The sequence below is a fragment of the Aquarana catesbeiana genome, linkage group LG03, assembly GCF_042186555.1.
Source record: "Aquarana catesbeiana isolate 2022-GZ linkage group LG03, ASM4218655v1, whole genome shotgun sequence".
Lineage (NCBI taxonomy): Eukaryota > Metazoa > Chordata > Amphibia > Anura > Ranidae > Aquarana > Aquarana catesbeiana.
The window spans coordinates 703,034,257-703,058,181 of NC_133326.1; the positions used below are offsets into that span (position 1 = coordinate 703,034,257).

The window sequence follows — 23,925 nt, forward strand, 5'->3', positions numbered from 1 at the left end:
CAAATTTGGTGGGGCAGCCCCTACTCAGATATGTAGCTTTGTATAGAGGCAATGCCTTGTTTACCATGTCTTTCCAAAAGGATACCGCTGGTGACTCAGACCTCTTCCAATAACATATAATGGCTTTACGGGCATTAAACAGAGAAATAGAGATCAAGGTCCTCTGAGCTCTTCGTGGTGCGTTCCCTTCCACCAAGCCCAGCAAGCATACCGACACTGTGAGTGGAATAGGTATATTCAGTAAGGTCTGAACAGTGCGAGTAACCCCCGTCCAGAACACCCTGATCGGCTGACAGTGCCAAAAAACGTGGTCAAAGTCAGCTGGGCTGTGTGCACAGCGCCAGCACTCACCTGCATCAGTGCCATATATGCTAGCTAGCCTTGCATAATATATCCTATGCAAAAGTTTAAATTGAGTCCCAAACGTGTGGTCCCACATATCATCCCAATCATCTCTCCCGAAATCGGGAATTAAAGCACTCCATGTGTCTCTACAGTTATTAAGCATTTTCGGCGTTTCAACAAATAACCCTTTACAGACCTCTGATAAAGGTTTTTTTTTTTAATTTTCCTCACACAGTAAAGACTCTAAGGGGATGATCCTATTTCCAGGGAATCTGATCTAAATTGTGTCTTGAAAGCATGACTTAGTTGTAAATAATGGAAGAAGTACCAGTTTGGCAACCCATGTTTGTCCTTCAGTTGATTAAAATTGAGTAGTTTTTTACCTCCCACTATGTGTTTCAATTGTTTTACACCTACTCTAGCCCATATGATTGGGTCAGGTATTGTACCCAAACGCGGCAGCTTGGGGTTGAACCACAAGGGGGTATCTGGGGACCAAACATCGGCCTGAGACTTCATCAGCACCTTCGCTCTGTCCCATGCGCGAATCATAACGCGCATTGAGTCAGTTGGAGATGACAGCGCTGAGGTGCCTCTATGTATCAAAAAGAATAGGCTCTCATATGACCCCATATAGGCTGCTTCCAACACATTGGCTGCATCCCCATCGTCACAAAGCAACCATCGCCTAGCTACAACCATTTGCCCAGCTATGAAATATTTAAATAGATCCGGAAGAGCAAGCCCTCCCTGTCCCCAAGGCTCCTGCAGTGTCCTAAGGCTGATCCTAGGGTGTGTTGCGGACCAAAGGAAAGACCCAAACAGACTGTTCACACGTTTAAAACATGATGCTGGGACCCAGACCGGAGAATTCCTTAAAAAGTATAAGAAGACCGGTAAAACCTTCATCTTAATGAGATTAACCTTTCCAATAAGCGAGAGTGGTAAATGCTTCCAAGCATCCAGCTGTATTTTTGTCTTGGCCAGTACTGGAAGAAGATTTAATGACATATAGTCACTTACTTTGGGTATTATATGAATACCAAGATATTTAAACTATGATACCCAGGCAATGTGGACCTGTTGTGTCGCCAGAGCCTGAGCACCCGGATCAATGGCCATTACACTAGACTTCTCCCAGTTCACACATAGCCCCGAGAACCTTGAGTATTCTCCCAGTATCTTAAAAAAAAACACCTCCAAAGATGGACCTGGGTCTTGTAAAAAGAGAAGCATATCGTCTGCGTACAAAGCAGTACACTCGCGAATGCCTCCCACCTCTAACGCCTTTATATCTGGTGATTTACGGAGTGCTATAGCTAGGGGCTCTATCGCTAGAGCAAACAGTGAAGGTGAAAGGGGGCATCTCTGACGCGTTCCTCTGCCCACTGTAAATTTTTGTGATATAGACATGCCCAATTTGATAGCTGCCTTTGGCCTACTATAAAGCAAAGATATCCATGTCCTAAATACGTCTCCAAACCCCATGTGACGCAGCACTGCCGACATGTAGTTCCAATCCACAGAATCAAACGCTTTAGCCATATCAAGGGACACCACCCTTGCCCCCTTATTAACATGTTCAATTTGAAGGTGTGTGAACAGCCTGCACAGGTTTGTGTCTGTGGATTTCTGTGGAATAAAGCCTGTTTGATCTATAGACACTAGATTAGTGATAACTTTTGACAGTCTTGTGGCCAATATCTTTGTCAAGATCTTCAAGTCTCGATTCAAAAGTGCTATGGGTCTATAGGAGGAGCATGCAAATGGGTATCCGGTAAGATCTTATTTTCAAGACAGAAGAGGAAAAGAGATTTAAGTCGCGGAGCTAGGGCCTCCAGATGTGCTCTATACCATTCTATACATAGCCCGTCAGGCCCTGGGGATTTGTGCGGAGGAAAAGATCTGATGGCTGTTTCAATCTCTTTTTCTGTTATCTCAGCCTCCAGATCAGTCCTATAAGCCTCCGAGAGCATAGGGATATCTAAAGAAGATAATAATGTCTCTAATTCTTGTACATTGTAAGTAGGTATAGGAGCATATAGGGTTCTATAATATTCCACAAATGTATCCAAAATGTCAGTGGGATCCGTAAGAAGAATACCCTGGTCATTCCTAATACATGGTATGTTGGTCTGCAGTCTCTGCTCCGTGACTAAAATGGCCAATAACTTCCCATTTTTATCACCCTGTTCAAAGATGGCTTCAGCCCTCCTTGTCCAGGAAGTATGTGTTAACTCTGTGAAGTGCAACGCCAACAGACGACGCGCCTCCAAGAGTTCCAAGTATGTGACATCTGAGTGGTCATTAGCATGAGCTGCTTTGTGTGCCCTCTCTGCCTCCTGCAATTCTTGTGTTTTGCTATTGAAACTTTTCCTTGCCTGTTTAATGGCCGAAATGTACTGCCCCCGCATACATGCCTTGAAGGCATCCCATACAACAGGCAAAGGAGCTGAATCAAGGTTGTCTTCCCAGTAACTGGACACATATGGTGTCACCTGCGAAGACACCGATTCCACCTCTATCCAACCCGGATTCAACCTTCATGCTCCCCCCCGAGCCTTGAAGGCAGACCCAAATGCACAGACAGGGGTGTATGATCCGAGAGGCCTCCCGCTGGATAATTTGCACCCTGTACTAGCTGCAGCATGGGGGCATTGGCAAATGCCAAGTCTATCCTTGAGGAAGATTTATGCGTTTTCGATAAATAGGAAAAACTCCTTGTGGTTGGATTCTTCCATCTTCACAACTCTGTTAAGGAAGCCGTGTCCGCTCATGCAGCCAACTCCACTGACGCCGCCCTGGAAGCATTAGATGAATCCAGGGCGGCACATAAAATGGCGTTAAAATCACCCACAATCAACAGGGGAAGATGCATAAAGGGGGCTAGCTTGCCTATCAAATCATACAATATCTGAATCTGGAATGGGGGAGGAACATAGATGTTTACCAGCACCATTTTATGCGTATATATATCAGCAACAACTATTAAATACCGACCTCCAGGGTCAGATATGACTTTATGAATTGTACAAGATACCGTCTTACTAATTAGAATGGCAACCCCTCTGGCATACATAGAGTATGTTGCATGAAGCGCACGCTGAATCCAGGATCTGCGTAAAGACAATATCCTGTTCCCATTTAAATGCGTCTCCTACAGGAACACCAACTGTGGTTTAATTGGTTTCAAATATTGGAACATCAAGGCCCTACGGAACCTATCATTGAGGCCCCTGACATTCCAAGACACCACATTAACAATTGACCCCGCCATAATCATATATTAGCATACTACATATGTTGCTGTATACCAAGACCATTAGTAAGTGTGACCATGAAATACCAAGATTCTGTACGTGTAATAAGTTATGTCTATCACCAAATACCCAACATGGATCATTGCACATTCGCTGAAAATAAAACCCAATTTCTTTATAACCCCCTGCTGCGGTGATAAAAAAACAACAAAAACTATACACCGAGCTTGCTCCCATAACTTGCCTCATAACCTTAAGAGAGCGTGACCAGAAAAAAAAGGTCAAAACAAAACAGAAAAAAAAATTGAAAAAAATTCCTGAGTCCGTCAGTCTAGAAAACAGCAATGTTCATGCCTTTTTTCGCTCCGTGCCTTCAGAGCGGAAACTGTGGAATTCCCTCACTTGAGTGGAAGAAAGTCATACTGACCGACAGAGAAAGTCCAGGCTCAATAGACTTTACCCAGAATGTGTATGGCATACTGAGGGTAATGAAAAAGTCAATAATTTCCATGTGTGAGAAAATTATTCCCCACCCTCCGGCAAGGGTACATTCCCCCCCCCCCCCCACAACAAAAAAAAGAAGGGTAAATGAACAAAAAAGGATGAAAAGGAAAAGGACAGTCCCGTACTTGCAGTTAAGTAAGAGAAAACATGTGACAAAGCAGCGACACGACTCACAAGCCATCTATCCAGTCCTTGGCCCCCATTGGTGTATCAAAGAAATGAACCATGCCCTTGTGGGGCACCCGCAGCCGGCTGGGGTATAACATGTTGTACTTTATATCCTTTTCTCTCAGCCTGTGTCTCACCTCGTTAAAGAATCTATGACGTTTCTGGACCTCGGCCGAAAAGTCCGGAAAGAGCATCACTTTGGTATTCTCATAGGGCAGCTCTGGGTGTTTCCGGGCCTCTGCCAATAACATATCTCTGTCCCGAAAGTTCAAGAACCTCAGCAAAAATGGCCGTGGATGGGCACCCTCAGGGCGGCGGCCCGTGGGGACTCTATGAGCCCTTTCCACAACGTATGTGAGAGGCATGTCAGGCAGACCCAGCAAGTTTTTAAATAATGATTCAGCAAATGCGGCTGGACGAGAGCCCTCAGCCCTTTCTGGCAGGCCCACCACGCGGATATTATAAAGTCTTTGCCTATTTTTGGCATCGTCTACTTTTTGTACTAAAGACCTCACCACCGCATGTAGATCCGCTATCTGTGCTGCTTGGGACCCTTGCTGATCTTCCACCTCTCCAATCCGATCTTCCACCTCAGTCAGCCGCCCTCTGATTTTATCTAGATCACGGTGGATCTAGATTACCTTACATTACCTACATTACCTTCGATGGCCTCCAGGATAGGTTTAGTTATGGTGTCCGGTGCTGCAGCTAACAGAGTGGCAGACAGAGGCAATTCTTGTTCCCCATCAGGAGATTGCACGGCTGCAGGTGTTTTTAGAGGGCTCTGCCGTGTCTCCCGGTCACGCTGTGTGCCGGAGATAGTGGGCAAGATGGCGCCTGGGAAGTCCGCGGCCCGCCCCTTCCCCGATTGCTGTACTTTCGGGTCTTTCAGGGATTTACCCCGGCCTTTTGCGGACATGATCACTGTCGCCGGGATATCCACTTACTGCCGGGGAGACATTCGTGAAATTGTTTTTATGCCATGGATACCTATGTAGCATTTGTATTTTGGAAGTAAGTGTGGTCTATATTTTGATTCGTCTTTCTTTTTTGTTTTCTGGGGGAGTCTTTATTATATTTATATGTGATGTTAATTATCCCTCTGACTTTGTAATCCCCCAGATGTTAACTCTCACCCTGATGAAGGATTCTCTGAAACGCATCGGTTCAGTGAGACTTATCAACCTCTATTTATGGTCCTTTTTCCACTACACTTCCATTCGTATCCATAACTATATGTACTTTGCTTCAAGTGTATTTTGTGTATATATTTTTTGTTCTTTGGTTATGTAATAAAAGTATATATTTTACCTATCCTCTATTGATTTGTATGGTAGTGCCTTCAAAATCCCACTTTAGGGGAATCCATGTTTTCTGTCCCCGAGATATCCAGAGCACTACAGGAGGTAGAATATTGTTCCTTCTGCGGTGTCAGAGTGGAGGAAGACGATAATTTAAACAGATGTGCACGGAGCTCTGGAGGCACACGTCTTCTCCGGCTCACATCCCGACCACGCCCCCTGCGGTGGGCACTTTAAGGGGTAAAGAGGGCACACGCGCCCACCACGTGATGTCGGAGCCAATGTGCGTGACCAGGGGCCACGATGTCCACTGATGACCCACAATCACTCCTGAGAGAGACAGAACAGGGATCTGTCAATGTAAACAGACAGATCCTCGTTCTGTCAGGGAAGTAGAGAGAGATCTGCTGTTTCCAGTAATCAGGAACAGCGATCTCTCTCCTCCTCCAGTCACTACACTCCCCCCACAGTTAGAAACACCTCCCTAGGGAACACTTAACTCCTTGATTGCCCCCTAGTGTTAACCCCTTCCATGTCAGTGATATTTATACAGTAATCAGTGGCTATAAATGTCAATGGTCCCAAAAAAAGTGTTAAAAGTGTCCAATCTGTCCACCGCAATGTCGCAGTCCCGATGAAAATCGCAGATCACCACCATTACTAGTAAAAAAAAAATAATAATAATAAAAATGCCATAAATCTATTCCCTATTTTGTAGACGCTATAACTTTTGCGCTAACCAATCAATATCTGCCACCTACATCAAATCATTCCCTGCATCTATTACCTTTTGTACCACCACCCCCTCCCTTTAGAATGTAAGCTCTACTAGCCGGGTCCTCCTGTCCCTTTTGTATTGAACTGTACTGTAATTGTTCTGTCCCCCTCTGCATTGTAAAGTGCTGCGTAAACTGTTGGCGCTATATTAATCGTGTATAATAATAATAATATAATAATTGCAATTCTTTTTTTTTTTTACCAAAAATATGTAGAAGAATACATATTGGCCTAAACTGATGAAGACATTTTTTTTTTTAATATTTATTATAGCAAAAAGTAAAAAAATATATTTTTTTTTTTCAAAATTGTTGGCCTTTTTTTGTTTATAGCACAAAAAATAAAAACCTCAGAGGTGATAAAATACCACCAAAAGAAAGCTTTATTTATGGGAAAAAAATTACGTCAATTTTGTTTTGGTACAGCGTCGCACGACCGTGCAATTGTCAGTTAAAGTGATGCAGTGCCATATCGCAAAAAATGGCCTTTTCTTTGGGCTGCCTCGGAGGGGAGGGGGGTACTTACTCAACAACCTCTGTAGTACAAAGTCCCACCTCCTGGACCGGCTCCTATGATAGACAGAAGACTGGTCCAATGCCGGGGTGTCTATCATAAGAGCCAGTCCAGGAGGCGGGACTTCGTATTACAAAGGCCGCCGAGTAAACGGGAGATTCCCACTCTGTGTAATCTGGTGGCGCTCACACCCCCTTCCCCCTCCAAGGCAGCCCAAAGAAAATATTGGCACACATTATTTGCACCCGATTTTCAGGGGGGGGAAAGTGTGTGTTATACGCCTATAAATACGGTATTTCTATAATTCCAGTCATCTTCAATCGTATATAAATGTGCAACTTTTTATAAAATAATCCCTGGTGATCATGTCATGACAGTTCTTGTTGAGGCGTTTCCTCTTATAAGGTGACACCACCCTGTTCCTGTCTCTTCATTGTGATCCTGTGTTGTCACAGATTTATAAATGATGAAAACACAATTTTATGAAAAAATAAAATGGCAGTTGTTTAGGGCACACATTGCTTAGCAAGCTAAACTCAATCCAATAATATATTAGATTTGTCCAAAACTCTATTCAATAAATTGGAGACCAAAATGGGGAGTCATTGACCCTTTTTTCATAAGATATCAAATGGAGCATCATAACAGTACAGCAAATCATCATATACTTTAACATGGAATACACAGCTAAAAAAATATATCTTTATATTCATCTGAGAAATAAACCTTAAAACCCAAATGCCAGCACTCCCAATTTCCCTTCACCCCCTTTGGATATCATTTTTGCATTGTAAAAAATCATTATACATCCCTTTATTCCTGGGCTCTATGTTCTGGTCCTCTTCTGTCCTCAGCAGGGGGCAGGTACTGAATGATGCAGAATACTCTCTTTGGCATTCTCCTGTAAGTCTAGAGGGGTCTGAGGTCCCTCCCCAGGGGGCCGCTCCTTGACACCCTGAGCTCATAGAAAATGGGATCATTCTACCTGGGAGAGGTGCACCATCTAGGGGATTATTTTAAATAAATTATTATTATTATTATAAAGGATTTATATAGCGCCAACAGTTTGCGCAGCGCTTCACAACACGAGGGCAGACAGTACAGTTACAATATAATTCAATACGGGAGGAATCAGAAGGCCCTGCTCGTTAGAGCTTACAATCTAGGAATATAAAGATATATATATATATACACCGTATTTATCGCGTATAACACGCGCCGGCGTATAACACGCACCCTAAGTTTAGGAGGGTATTTTAAGGAGAAAAACTTTTAGAAGGGAAGTTTAAGGAAAAAAACTTACATTTAAATGCCAATCAATGCAGCCTCATCAGTGTCCATTTGCAGCCTTGTCTATCATTGCAGAATGATCAGTGCCCATTTGCAGCCTTGTCCAATGCAATTTGCAGCCTTGCTAAGTGCCATTTGGAGCCTTGTCCATTGTCATATGCAGCCTTGCCCATTGTCATAGGCAGCCTTGTCCATTGTCATATGCAGCCTTGCCCATTGTCATAGGCAGCCTTGTCCATTGTCATATGCAGCCTCGTCCATTGTCATAGGCAGCCTTGTCCATTGTCATATGCAGCCTTGCCCATTGTCATAGGCAGCCTTGTCCATTGTCATATGCAGCCTCGTCTATTGTCATATGCAGCCTTGCCCAGTGCCGTGTGCCATTTGCAGCACTTAATTGTTTAAAATTCCGCCGAGATAGACAGAACCTCTGTACTTGGCTCGTCACGCCGCCCCGCCTCCCTGCTGTCTCAGAAGATGAGGTAGTCGGCTCGGCTTGGCTCCGCTCGCAGTCCCGTCCAGTCCCGCCATTGGACGGAGTGTTATGTCAATTATAGGAGCTGGGCGGGACTGCGAGCGGAGCCGAGCACTTGGCTCGGTCTTTTTCGGCAGCACTCGCTCCTCATCCTCTCAGAGACAGCAGGGAGGCGGGACGGCGTGACTGCGAGCGGAGCCGAGCACTTGGCTCTGTCTTTTTCGGCGGCGTTCGTTTTTTCTTCGGCGGCGCTAGGTCTTTTTCGGCGGTGCTCGCTCTTTTTTGACACACAGACAGTGGGGGTCAGCGTATAAAATGCACCCACGATTTTCCCCTGACTTTAAGGGGAAAAAAGTGTGTGTCATACGCCGATAAATACGGTGTATATATATATATATATATATATATATGTATGTGTGTGTGTGTATTTTTTTTTCTTTTTTAACTTTACTTTTTTATTGATCTGTAGTTGGGCTTTAAATAGTTAAAGCTCAAAGTTCTCAGTGAAGATTTAGCTTGGATGTGTAAAGATAATTCCCCATTAATGAATGTATTGATCCTTATAGTGATTCTCACCTCCAGTGCTCCTTTTTTCTCAATTGCAGAGAGATCTCCAGTGAGATACAATTCATGCTGGATATGAATTTGCATCATTTATAAATCAGAAAATGTATTTCTGTGTTTTCTAGAGGACATCGGGAGGTTCAGCTCTCAGCTGTCGTCATATGATGATCCACAACTGAGGATGATATATGCGTATTATAGAGATGATCTGATCTACATCCTGGAGAACATGGATCCTCATGCTGTCCTGGTAGAACTAAAATCTCAGAATTTCCCAAACACAGAGGTAAGAAAAATATATTTCTAAATTACCTACAGCAATATATGTATAAGTAAAGGGGAACTCTGATTCACATAGTAGTTGCAAACATAGAGTGCTTTATAATTGTACACCATATCACTCCATACTGATCATAAAGACCTGAAAGTCCTTCCAATAAACATGAAGAAACAAATATATAAATGCAGTGCTCGTGGCTAATCAAAACAAAAAGTGAATGTATTGCTGCTGCTATAAGGAAAGCACTAATACTTAAATGGTATAAAACAAATACATACATTGTCTTTTGCCAGCACTTATTTTTATATATTAATCTTATATGTTCAGCACATTATTCATAAAATGTATGTATTCATGATCATAGGATCATCGCACAGTGCACTTTTTACATAGTATCACATTTATGGTTGTAGTATTTATTTTGCCAGAGCTGTATGTATTTGTTTTATATCTTCCAATAAACATGACCATATCAAAACTTCATTACAGCCCACAAAAAATATTGAAACCATTTACACAAGTGCTCCCACCAGAATAAAGGGGGCTTCCTCCCACCAGAATGTAATGATGCACTAGTGGGGTAGATTTACTAAAGGCAAATAGACTGTACACTTTGGAAGTACAGTTGCACTCACTTTCCCCAGAACTTGGCAAATGTGTGGAAGCTTCATTTTGCAAAGAATACCCAATCAGATGCCAGGAAAATAAACATTATTCTTGCACATGATTGGATGATGGAAATCAGCAGAACTACACCACATTCACTAAGCTCTGGGGAAAATACGTTCTTCTGTACTTTCAAAGTGCACAATCTATTTGCCTTTAGTAAATCCACCCCAATTGCCTTTAAAATTGCTTCTATCAATGTATCCAATTGTATCTATAGTGTATTATAATCATCTTCTTTTATATCCTTTGATTGCTAAAAATACTCTTCACATCACAGTAGCAAAATAATGTTCTCATAATACAAATCAAAGATTTCTTACTCCTAGTAAAATGCGCTGTTCCTTGAATGACTTTGAATTTAGACAGTGTGTTGTATGTAGGTGTATGTGTGCTATGAGATGGCTTACTGTATTGTATATAGTGTTATAATAAGGCTTCAGAAACATGTATGAGGGGTGAGTGTGTAACATTATGACTTCACCATAGTTTTCTATGATATGGCACCATATAGTCTTCACAATCATGGAATATATTTACTTTTTACACAAATATTTAAATGTCCATTTGGACTACAATATGCTGTAATGCCGCGTACACACGACCGGACTTTCTGGGAAACTAGGTCCGATGGTCTTCCCACCGGACTTCCGGCGGACCACCGCCAGACTTTCTGAACGGACTGACTTGCCTACACATGACCGGACTTTCCAGCAGAGTGTCAATAAAAAAACACTACACAGGTTTTTAAAGTAATTTATTAGACAGCTCCGGGGTCTTCTTCCGACTTCGGGGGAACCTCCGGTTCCTCTTCTCCCGGCGTCTGGTTGGTTCTTCTCCGCTCTCTCTGGCCTCTTCTCCCAGTGTTCGACCTCTGCTCCCAATGTTCCAGTTCTTCTGCCAGCTCCTCCGCTATCTTCATGCCGCTCTTTTGCTAGCGGGGGCCCGGACCTCTGGCTTCTAGCTTCTGGCTTCTTGGTTTCTTCCCTCGTCTCTTCTTCTGATGTTGACACGATGCTCTCTCCGGCTGGAATGCTCTCAGAGCGCTTTGATGTGACTTATATAGGTGGAGACCACGCCCCCTTATGCCGTCACAGTCCCTGGGCATGCTGGGACTGGGACGTTTTAGGGGGGCATGGTCAACATCACCCGGGAAAAATTCTTAGAGTCTGTAAAATACTTGACACTGGGGCGGAGGTTCACCTCCCAGCAGGACAATGACCCTAAACATACAGCCAGAGTTAAATGGAATGGTTTAGATCAAAGCATATTCATGTGTTAGAACGGCCCAGTCACAGTCCAGACCTAAATCCAATTGAGAATATGTGGCAAGACTTGAAAATTGCTGTTCACAGATGCTCTCCATCCAATCTAACAGAGCTTTTTTTTTTTTAATTTTTTTTTTTATTTAGATTTTATACATAACATAGAACATTCGAGCTGTGTCAACATAACACCAGCCCACATAGTGGCCACACAGGGCCAAAAAAGTACAATATTTTAGCGAACTAACATCTGACTAACAAAAAACAGTCCAACTTTAACCCGCTTCCCCTTTGTCACAGCTCCACCAAGGCTTTCGCGGTATCCCCTTATATCTGGTTATATAGTACAAGGCATTACATTTAGTCACACCATGTATGCATTAGCAATAGAACAGCGACTGCTACTATCTCAATTTCGAAGGTACCGACTTCCAAGGTAAGTGTTCGTTTAGATCCTGAGTGAACCCATCTCCAGGAATGGCACAAATCCTGCCATTAATATATTTAGGTATTTAATCCACTAATTTAGCCTACTGTGTCAGTAGATTTATACCATGCCTGCCACACTTTAGGGAAACTTCTTCCCACATCCCCTGGCTATATAGGTATAATAAGGCATCATAGAATTCACCAAGCCCTTCCAGAATACCATGTCAGGAGCCCTCGGCTTCTTCCAATCTAGAAGTATGGCCTTCCTCCCATTGAAAAATAATATATTCAGTGGAGTCCTAGGAGCCCTAAAGGGCGCTACCTCATCCACTAGGCCCAATAGACAGACCCTCACAGTCATAGGTATCGGTATTACCAAAAGATCCAATATACAGGATGTGACCTCGGACCAAACCTGCTGGATTTGTGGACATTTCCAGAAAATATGATCTGCATTGGCAGGAGAAAAGGAGCATCTCCACCACTCAGCTGAGCCGGAGTGAAAAATCTTGACCAACCTAGCTGGGGTAAAGTAGCTCCTATGTAAAAACTTGAATTGAATCAATTTATCCCTGGCTAATACAAGGTGTTTAAAGGGTTGTGTTCACATGTCATCCCAGTCCTCTCCCTGTATGTCAGGTACCTCTGCTTCCCACTTTTCCCGCCACCTGATTAAGGCCTGTGGTGTCTTTTTGAATAATTCCTTATATGTCACAAATAGGGGTTTGGTAAGATCCTCATCTAGTAATAAACTCTCCAAGTCAGAGGGGAGGGATTCCACTTTTACAATTCTAAACTGCACTTGAAAGGCATGACATAATGGAAAAAAATCAAAATAGATAAGAGTTAGGTAGGTCGTGCCTTGCTTTCATTTGTGCAAAGGTCAACAGATCCCCATAACAGGTTATATTCTTTAGTGTTTGTATTCCCTTGATCGCCCAGACCATAGGGTCTGGTATGTTATAGAAATGGGAAAGTGTGGGGGCGTGGCCAGGCAGCGCATGTAGAAGGACACACTTCTCCTCAGCTCCGCCGAAAATCCTGGTAATCATCCTCCAGATCACTCATCCAACCCGCTGACACCTCCGATCGGAACCGCACGCTATCCGGGCCACAGCAGACCCAACCACCCGACCGATCAGCAGCAGAAAAACATGCCAAAACGGGACAAGAACGGTGGCGGCCTGCCCGCAGCACAGGCCCAAGATGGCGCTCTGCCACAGCGATCTCAAAAGGAAAAATATAAGGAAGCAGCCCAGAAACTCCTGTTTGGTAATAAATCATCAAAAGAAATACCATCACCCACATCTGACCTCAGTGAGGAAGAAGCAAACCAGCTGGAGATGGATAATACTATGCCACTGGAGGATGGCGCTGGATCCCCATCTGACTGGGCCACAGTGAGTACAGTATCACATCCCTATCAAGGCACTCAGACACCAAGTATCCCCCTGGATGGCCCTGAACCCACTCTCAGAGATATCCTCTCCGCAGTGACTATATGCAACAGATCTATCTCAACCCTGACTGATGAAGTGAAGGGTGTTAAAGCTGAAATATCCTATGTGAGACAGGACATGCAAAAGCTGAGAGAGCGCACAGCTGCAGTGGAGAGTAGGGTCAGTGTTATTGAAGATGACTTAGTACCCATGCAGAGAGATTTAAAGTATAACTGCCATCTTGCTGATCAGCATGCTGCGCGTTTAGATGATTTGGAAAATCGCATGCGCCGCAACAATGTCCGCGCCTTAGGATTCCCAGAAAGGATAGAGGGTAAAGACCCTGTCGCTTTCATCGAACAATGGCTCCTCACTACATTTGGTAAAGAAGCATTCTCTCCGCTATTTGCGGTGGAGAGAGCGCATAGAGTGCCATCTCGCCCACTACCCCCTGGCAATCACCCGCGTGCTTTTCTGTTTAAGCTTTTAAACTACAAGGACAGAGATGTCATCCTTGCTAAAGCCAGAACCATGGGCAGTAAGTTATCCATTGAAAACTCCAAAATCTCCCTGTTTCCGGACTTTTCAGCTGAACTCCAGAAGCAGCGAGCAAAGTTTATGGATGTCAAACGAAGATTAAGGGACCTTAACTTGCCATATGCGATGCTATATCCTGCCCGCCTTAGGGTAGTCGCACTCGGAGAAACCCGCTTCTTTGAACGCCCGGACATGGCGGCCCAATGGCTAGATCGTGAGGATAGGGCCCTTAAAGCTGCCAGACCACAAAGAGATGTCCCTGCTTAAGAGATAAGCGCTGGATATGCAATGACCTGGCAAGACCAGGTCTATTTTTGTTGGGATAAATCCCTGGGCCATGAAGAGGCCTTAAGATTCAAAATAATTGTTGTCTATGGAGGACAGTTTTTACTCTCACATCCGATGTTCAGGCGGCCGAGGAGAACTGTTTGTTTGTATCACCCTCCTCCCCACAGGATTTTCTTTTCCCCCTTTTTTTTTTTCTATTTTTTATCCTTTTGCTCCCTTTTCTGTCCGCATTTTTGCCTGCAAATAATGAAGCAATACATGCCTACCGTAGCTGTGAAACCCCTATGGAAACTAACCTACTGGTTGTCTAGGAGTTTTCAAGGCTTTTACCCCCCCCACACCTGTTGTGTGGGAAAAGTTAACGCTGCAGCCAAGTGGCTGTGTAAACTGTTGACCTTTAGATTCTTGCCATGCAGAGTAACATGCATTAACCCAATGATTTACTGTCTTCTGTACCTATGTACTAACCTAATAATGTATTTCTCCCTGCCTTGCAACATGATTTCATGTCTACAAATGCCTACATGTTCTCTGAAAGGAGAAAACAAGCATAATTTGGAGAAAAGGGGCCTATCCCCCCTTCCAGATAACATGTCACGGTATAACCCGGGAGTCTTGTTGAGAATTATGCCGGCCTGGTCAATAATCCTGAAACAAAATGGGGATGACTAAATTGTCCATTGTGACTTGGAATGTCAGAGGACTGGGAAATCCAGTTAAAAGGGGGGCGGTCCTTAGACATCTCAAGTCGCTGAATGCGGGGGTAGTCTGCCTGCAGGAGACCCATTTCTCTGCAGACCCTCCTCCAAGCCTCTGTCCACGACTGTATACTAACCAATTTCATGCAACCCACTCCACTTACTCAAGGGGAGCAAGTATACTGTTCAGAAAAGATATTCAGTTCAACTGCATTAGAAAACGCATTGACCCGGCTGGCAGATATGTCTTTCTTTTATGCTCAATTACAGGCCTCAAATGTATTCTTGCTAGTATCTATATACCCCCACCGTATAACTCAGAGGTTATCCGACACCTAACAGGTTTTATGGCCCAATACCCAGAAGTACCCTTACTGGCAATGGGGGACTACAATAATCTCTTAAATCCTCTCAAAGATAGATTTCCTGTACCTACTGCTGGCACATCTCAGATGAAAAGTAGTACCCCCTTTGCCAGACTACTTGAAGAAACAGGGCTGATAGATGTCTGGAGATCCAAACACCCAAATGATAAAAAATACTCCTGCCACTCAGCTTCACATGACGGGTTATCCAGAATAGATTTGGGCCTTGGGAATGACAAGATGCTACATTTAATAGTGGAATCTGACTATGCAGACAGGCACATATCTGATCACTCGGCACTTTGTGTAACCATTTCATTACCAAGTAGGTACAAACGGCCAATGTGGAAACTTAATCCCTTTTGGCTCTCGTTGTTTGCCAGGCCAGATCCTATAGCCAGAGCACTTACATTGTTTCTGAGAGATAACATTGGCACGGCTGGGCTGGGGCTGGTTTGGGATACAGCGAAAGCCTTTTTGAGAGGACAACTTATCAAAACAATATCACAGATTAAAACTGACACCAAGGCTTGGGAACTATTGATAAGAAATAGAGTCACCGAGACTGAAAACGATTATATTAACAATCCCACAGGAGACAATAAGAGAGCATGGTTGAGTGCACAGACAATGTCTGGACAACTGGCGTTGCAGCTGGCGGAGAACAAACGTTTTTTTCTCCAACAGTCATATTTTGAGGAGGGGGAGACGACTGGCCATATGCTTGCAGTACTGGCGCGGTCTCAACAGTCGACCTCTCTCATCTCCGCCATATGTGACGCACAGGGTGCTCTGAAATGCTCTACTCCTGATATTCTGAAGGTCTTTGGTGATTTCTATGCTGATCTATATACGTCTAAAGTTACGCCCACTGATAGTGCAATAACACACTTCTTAGATAGCTGTGAACTCCCCAGTCTCTCACTAGAGGATAGGGTCATGCTCAATGCCCCTTTAACTGCAGAAGAACTGGATGTTGCCCTATCTCAAACTAAAAACAATAAAGCACCAGGTATAGATGGCCTCCCTGCAGAGATATACAAACGCTATGCAGACTCCATGCTCCCCACACTGCTGAAGGTATACAATGAGGCATTTAAGGAGGGTTCATTGCCAAGCTCAATGAATGAGGCAATCATTATTGTTATATTAAAACCGGGTAAAGATGTGAATTCCCCAGGATCTTACAGACCCATCTCACTGCTCACATCCGATATCAAGTTGCTGGCCCGGATGTTAGCAAACAGATTGGCCAAGGTAATTCATAAAATAGTGCATAGAGACCAATCCGGGTTTATCCCCACGAGATCCACGGCCCAAAATATAAGAAGACTATTCCTGAACTTACAGCTCCCAGTGGACAACACAGGCAATAGAGCAATTTTTTCGCTGGACGCAGCTAAGGCTTTCGACAGTGTCGAGTGGCCTTATCTGTGGAAAACATTACAAAATATGGGATTGGGAGATACCTTTATTCGATGGATACAGCTTTTGTATGCTGCGCCCACGGCCAGAATACGGATTAATGGGGAACTTTCAGAACCCTTTCCTTTGTTTAGAGGCACCAGACAGGGGTGCCCACTGTCGCCCCTGCTGTTTGCCTTGGCCCTGGAACCTCTGGGAGCAAAAATCAGAGGAGACTCTAGAATAGCGGGATTCCAAAGAGGTATGAATAAAGATGTAGTGTCCATGTACGCAGATGATACCCTGCTCTACCTAGGAGACACAAAAGACTCATTAGAAACGGTTATGTCCCTCATCAAGGACTTCGGGGAGTTATCGGGCTTCTCCATTAACTGGGACAAGTCAGTGCTGATGCCGCTTGACCCCCTGAACATTCCATTACCACTAGGTGCAGAGATGATACAACAAGTAGGCTCATTCCGCTATCTAGGGATCCAGGTGACCCCTAACCCAGCCACTTATGTTGAACAGAACCTAACACCCTTATTAACCAAATTCCGCGAAAAAAGCAGGGCCTGGTGTAAACTGCCCCTGTCTGTTGTTGGTAGAATTAACCTTATTAAAATGGTCTGGGCACCACAACTACTTTATATTTTTAACAATTCCCCAGTTTGGATACCAAAAAAATGGTTCGATAAATTAGAGACCCAATTCAGAGAGCTCATATGGAGAAAAAAAATAGCGAGGATAAAATTATCAACGTTACAATACGGCAAAGAGGAGGGAGGACTTGCAGTCCCTCATCCTAGGATGTATTATCTCGCCTCCCAACTACAACAACTAGGAGGATGGGGCCTGCTGGACCCGAAAGACCCGATCCGTAAACTTGTAGTGCTGGAAGACAATAACTATTCAGCACTGACAAATTTGGAGGCGGGATTCTTACACTTAGACCCGGAAGCTCCTACAGTTAAATTAATAAACTCACTTTGGGCCTATGTCAAAAAACTAATGGGCATCACGGGCTTTCTGTCCAGCACGCCTCTCTGGCGAAATAGACAACTGAAAGAAATACAAAAACTAAAAGACTTCAAGGGTTGGGAGGACGCAGGCATCAAATATATCTCACAGTTATACCAGGGCAACACTCTCAAATCATTTCAACAGATCCACACAGAGTTTGGAATCCCACATAATAATTTTTATAAATACCTCCAATTGCGACATGCCTTACAAACCCAGAATAGAAATGCTAGAATCCAACCGACAGAACATCCGATTATACAGGATGTATTTATGGATGAAGTTAAAAAGGGCATGATATCTAGATGTTATAATACACTTATAGCACGAATACAAGACCCCTCTAGATTACCATCCAGACAGCGGTGGGAGGAAGATATAGGAGCAATAGATGGAGACACCTGGGAGATATGCCTTACGAATGCCCCCTTGGTGTCACTTTCTGCATCACAGAAACTTTCACATCTTTACCTTCTACATAGGGCGTACAGAACCCCTCTTCAACTCTATAAGTGGGGAATTAGAGATTCACCCCTGTGCCCAAAATGTGAACGGGATCATGGAAATCTACTCCACATGATCTGGAAATGCCCCAAGCTATTCAGATATTGGAAGGAAGTACTGGACACGATTTCAGAAGTATATATGGTATCTCTTGAGAGAACTCCGGTGGTCTGTATACTGGGGGGAATAGACGAAGAGTTTGCACCTCCACCTACACGTATAACGCTTCTTCGTTTACTATACATAGCAAAGAAATTAATTGCCCAGTGGTGGATTACCCCGCGAGTTCCCACCAGGGGGCAATGGATAGACAGCGTGAATAGGATCCTAATAAGAGAAAAAATAACCTACCAACGTAGAAAGGCTCCACAAAAATTCCTCTCCATATGGCAGGCGTGGTTGGACGTTCCTGGTTTGGCCCCGCATCAACTAGTTAGGGATAGGTTACTCTTGGGTTGATGTAGACTTGACTACTGTATAGTAACTATGCGCATGCAAGGAAACGTGAAATTTAAAAAAAAAAAAAAAAAAAGACAGCCCTTGGGGAATATGAAACAGTATGTATGATGAGGTACTGCATGGCAAGGCTTTACTCTGTTTTGTTTCTATCCCTTTTTTTCTGTTTTTCCCTTCTTTTTTATTTCCTTACTTTAAAGATGAATATAATATTGAACTAAACATAACGAATCAAGTTAAGGTTGTCGGAATTATAATACAGTAAGAGTTGATTCTGATATTGCTGTTGAATGAACAACAGGTTCACTATTTTTATACTCTAATATGATTGGAAATCATTAAGCGCTCAGCATATAAGGGTACTATTATTATAGCTGGTATTTGCTTAAATCTGTACCTTGTATGGAGTCATACTCCCTGCGAAATATATTGTGTGTTAGACCTATTATAATTAAAAGACATAAGTAAGACAGGTGATGCTCCTGGTAGCATATCATTGGAACAGTCTACAATAATCTAAGGTAGTTGATAACTGCTCCTGTGACATGCTTTATGAGAATCCCGAAATTTGTACATGCCATATACGAGTATCTGTATGCTACCTGTATTTGTTTCTTTATGCAAAATAAAAACCTTTCTGACTAAAAAAAAAAAAGAAATGGGAAAGTGTAGGGTTCATCCACAATGGGGCAGAGGGGGAGACTCCCTGGTAACTTAGGCACATGAGTTTAACCGCAGATTCCCAGACTTTAATAGTGTCCTTCATTGTTAAAGTGAGCGGGAGGTCCGATTTAATTCCTCTATAAAGAGTAATTTCATAAGACCCCAGATGGGCTGCTTCTAGAACAGTGGCTGAGTCTCCATCGTCTGCTAGCAGCCATCGATGGGCAAAAACCATCTGGCCAGCCAGATAGTATTTCTGCTAGTCAGGCAAGGCCAAACCCCCCGATCCCCAGGTTCTTGTATCACTTTTATGCCTATTCTAGCGGGTTTAGGCACCCATAGGAAGGACCTGACTATGCCATCAATCTTTTTAAAGTAGGATTTAGGTACCCACAATGGCTCATGTCTCAGGAAATATAAAATGACAGGGAGAAGTTTCATTTTAAGCAAACTATACCTGCCTATCAAGGATAAGGGTAGCCTCGTACAAGCCTGCACTTTCTGCTTGAGGAGTGTCAAGAGAGGATGTAAATTAAGTGGCATATAATCCTGAACATTTTCTATTATCACCCCCAAGTATTTAAGAGGATACCCATTGTAGCGGGAGGTCTGGGTTTGCCCCCTCTTTAGCTCCCACATCTACAGGTAGAATAGACGACTTGCTCCAGTTCACCCTCAACCCGGAGAATGAAGCAAATTGATCAAGAATAGCTAACGCTGCTTGCAGTGAGACACCCAAGTCTTTAAGAAACAGGAGCAAGTCGTCAGCATAAAGTGCAAGGGAATCATTCATCGTGCCCACCCTGATGGCCCCGACCTCCCCTGACGACTGAAGGGCAACTGCTATGGGTTCCATAGCAATGGCAAATAGGAAAGGGGATAGTGGACACCCCTGCCTAATGCCTCTGCCAACCTCAAAAAATCCAGATACTGACAATCCTAATCGTATTGCTACTCTAGGGCGTTTATATAGCATGGATGTAAATAGGCCCGAAACCCATGCGTTCAAGGACCTTGTGCATATAACACCAATCAACTGAATTGAACACTTTTTCTATGTCTATTGATACCACTATTCTAGACTGGGACTCCATAGGTGGAAGTTGCAAATGGGTAAAAAGTAGGGATGAGCCTGTTCGCTGATTAGCAAACAATTTGGGGTGTTCGCGGCAAATTCGAAAGTCGCAGAACACCCTTTAAATATGCAAGTTATTGTCATAAAAAAGTGTTTGGGGACACTAAATGAAAAAAGTAATTTAAAAGTAATAGCGGCTATTACAATTCCCGACAATTCACTATAGCTGCTATTATTTTTAAATTACTTTTTTCCTTTAGAAATGTCATTTTTTGCAGGGACTTTTCTAAACACGGAAAAATGTGCCACTTTACAGGCATACTATAGACACCCCCCAGGTACGAAATTTAAAGGAATATTTCACTTTTATTGTTTCACCTCAAGCATTATTAAAATCACTGCTCCCGAAAAAACATCCGTTCTTAAAACTTTTTTTGCATTGATACATGTCCCCTGGGACAGGACCCAGGTCCCCAAATACTTTTATGAAAATAACTTGCATATTAACCTTTAAAATTACGTTTCACGTTCATGTTCATGTCACATAGCCTTTAACGGTGTTCGCGTGTTAGAACAAATTTTTTGCCTGTTTGCATGTTCTGCTGTGAACCAAACCGGGAAGTGTTCGGCTCATCCCTAGTAAAAAGTCCCCGTAGATTTGTGTCCGTGGATTTACCCGGCATAAACCTATACTAATTATAGAAGAAATAACCTTTGCTAGCCTAGTCGCTAATACTTTAGTTAAAATTTTAATAGAGCGTCATTTGCAAAGCAATATTCCAGGAGTAATCCAAGTCTGGGGGCTAACTGTGTAACATATGACTTATAAAAATCCATCCAGTCCAGGGGCTTTATGGGGGAAAAGCAAAAATTGCTGTTTCAATCTCCTCGTGGTAATTTTGGCTTCTAAAGCATTTCTATCTTCCTCTGACAACCTTGGGAGCGATGGGCCTTCCAATAAAGTATCTAGAGCAGACACATCATAAGGTGCTATAGGGGAGTATAGAGCCGAGAAGAAGTCAATAAATTCTTTCATTATGGTCTGTGGCTCAGAGACCAAGTCACCCCCTAGTTCTGATAACTGGAATATTTGTGATTGGGTGATAGTCAGCAACAAACAGCTTATAATTTCCCAATTTTATCTCCTTCAGCAAATATTGTGTGAGCCCTCCGCTGTGCTTCTGAATGTGCCAGGTCCGTAAAATGTAGGGACAGAAGATGCCTTCCAACAGAGACTCAAATGAAGTCCTTGTGGGGGAACCCGCATGGGTCTCAGCACACTCCCTCTCCCTAGTCTGTAGAGTTTGAAATTCCTCATTGTTGTTTACACGGGCCGTCTTAAATGCAGTGATAAATCCCCCCCTAGCCACAGCCTTGAATGCATCCCACACTATAGGCGGACCTGCTGATTCAGCATTAGAAGTCCAGTATGATTTAATCAATTCCTCTAGTTGGGCAGACACCTGCTCATTTTGTAACCAGCTGGGTGACATCCTCCCCCTTTTGCCCCCGTTGGAAAGGTCAGGGTAAGAGAAAGTGTGTTATGGTCAGATAAACCCCCCCGCCAAATATTCTATTTCTGTCAGGAATGGCAACAAAAGCCCATTGCCAAACGCTAGATCTATCCTGGCTGAGGATCTATGGGCTGTGGATACGTGGGAGAAGTACCTGACTGCTGGATGCTTCCAACGTCATAACTCTGATAGCCCCACTGATAGCATACTATATTGTAACTCCCTTTCTCTGAGCCGTTTATGAACTTCGTTCAAGGAGCAGCGTTTTCTCTGGGTTTCAGCCAAAAAATCAGGGAGCAACATCACTCGGGTATTCTCAAAAAGCATATCCTGATGCTTCCTGGATTGGGCTAGAATCATTTTGTGATCCCTGTAGTTCAGGAATCTAACCAGGAAGGGCCTTGGGAAAGCACCAGGGTGACGGATACCTGTGAGGACCCTGTGCGCTCTTTCCAATACATAGGTGGGGGGTAGATCTTGCAGGGAGAGTAACTGCTTGAAGAACTTCTCAGCAAAAGTAACAGGTGTAGCCTCCTCTGATCCCTCAGGGAAACCCACTACCCATATAATATTCCTTCTCTGCCTGTCCTCTGCATCATCCACCCTGTGTTGGAGGGATCAGTGGCGTCACTAGGGTTGGTGTCACCTGGTGCGGTAAAACATGGTGTGCCCCCCCACGCACTTAGCAGGCTATTGCATCGGCATGGCTCTCCCCCCTTAACCTGCCACAATGGATGGAACTGGGATGGGATTGGGGGTATAGAGTTGCAATGAGATCGGGGGAATGGATGGAGCCGGAATGGGATCGGGAGATGGATAGAGCTGGGATGGGATCAGGGTGGTAGATGGAGCCAGGATGGGATTGGGGGGTGGATGGAGCCGGGATGGGATCAGGGGGATGGATGAAACCGGGATGGTATGGGGGATGGATGGAGCCAGGATGGGATCAGGATTGGGGTGGGGTGGATGGAATCGGGATGGGATTGGGGTGGGGTGAATAGAATCGGGGTGGGATTGGGGTGGGGTGGATGGAGCCAGGATGGGATTGGGGGGATGGATGGAGCTGGGAAAGGATCAGGGGATGGAGCAGGATGAGATCGGGGGGTGGTTGGAGCAGGATGGGATCGGGGGTGGATAGAGCGGGATGGGACCGGGGGGGTGGATGGAGCAGGATGGGATCAGGGGGTGGATGGAGTGGGATGGGATCAGGGGAGTGGAAGTAGCTGGGATGGGATCTTTGATTGGGGGTAGAGCATATGTGCTCGGGGGTGCTTTGGGAGGGGAGAGGAATCATGCTGGGGGAGGGGGTCAAACTTCAAATCTGCCCCCCTCCTTCAACTTCTAGTACAAGTCCTCTCTAACCCAAAACAAAGCACCACCTAGCACCTATCCTTTACCCCACTCCCAAAATTACTTCTGGCAGCATAATTGTTACCTGCCAATGCCCTCCTCCCAATCACCATGTCCCCCTCCTCTGCAGTGCTCATGTTACATACCTCAGGGCAGGGGCTGCAGCGTGGATGGTGTCCCTCCTCCTCCTTGGCTCTTCCTCCCAGCCTGTATGTCAGAGCCGAGGAGGAAGCGGTAGTGAGTGTAGCCAGCGGGGACCAAGATGTGATTGCGGCTGCGACATGTGTGGTGTGTGGGACAGTCAGACCCTGGGCACCTCTATCTCTGCCTCACTCCCATCTCCCCCACTCTGCCTGCACATCGCGTGGAGCTGGGGAGATTTCAGAAGGGAAGGAGGGAGCCGTGGTGCATCTCTCAATGTGAGTGCAAGTGCCAGTCTAAACCTGGTGTCACCCTCTGGCAGGTGTCACCCAGGTGCAGAGTTCCGACAGATGTGTCATGGGAGTGCGTGGTATCTTCCACCTCAGAGACTGTCCTCCACTGTTGTCAGCCTTCCTTGGATCTTATCTAGGTCATGCCTGATCAGGGTGCAATCTGTAGAGAGGTGGTCTATCCACCCCATGAGTTCAGCCTTGCTCGCACTTATGGCCTCCAGGATGGGTCTGGTGATTGCTTCATGCTCTGCTGAGAGCACTGGATCATCAGGAAGATCTCCCCCAGTGTATTGCTCCGCCGCTTCCCCCGCTCCATCCTTGCAGCGTTCTGTTTGGCG

The 23,925-nt window shown here is 44.5% G+C and overlaps 1 protein-coding gene across 2 annotated transcripts in view; it reads left to right on the forward strand.

The window, feature by feature from the left end:
- Window positions 1-23,925, forward strand: part of LOC141133608 (NACHT, LRR and PYD domains-containing protein 3-like) — a 219,622-nt gene that overhangs the window by 28,161 nt on the left and 167,536 nt on the right. For both annotated transcript variants that reach the window (XM_073623085.1, XM_073623084.1), the window contains exon 3: window positions 9,323-9,483. In XM_073623085.1, coding sequence (XP_073479186.1) covers window positions 9,323-9,483 — 161 coding nt within the window. The remainder of the gene's footprint in view (window positions 1-9,322; window positions 9,484-23,925) is intronic.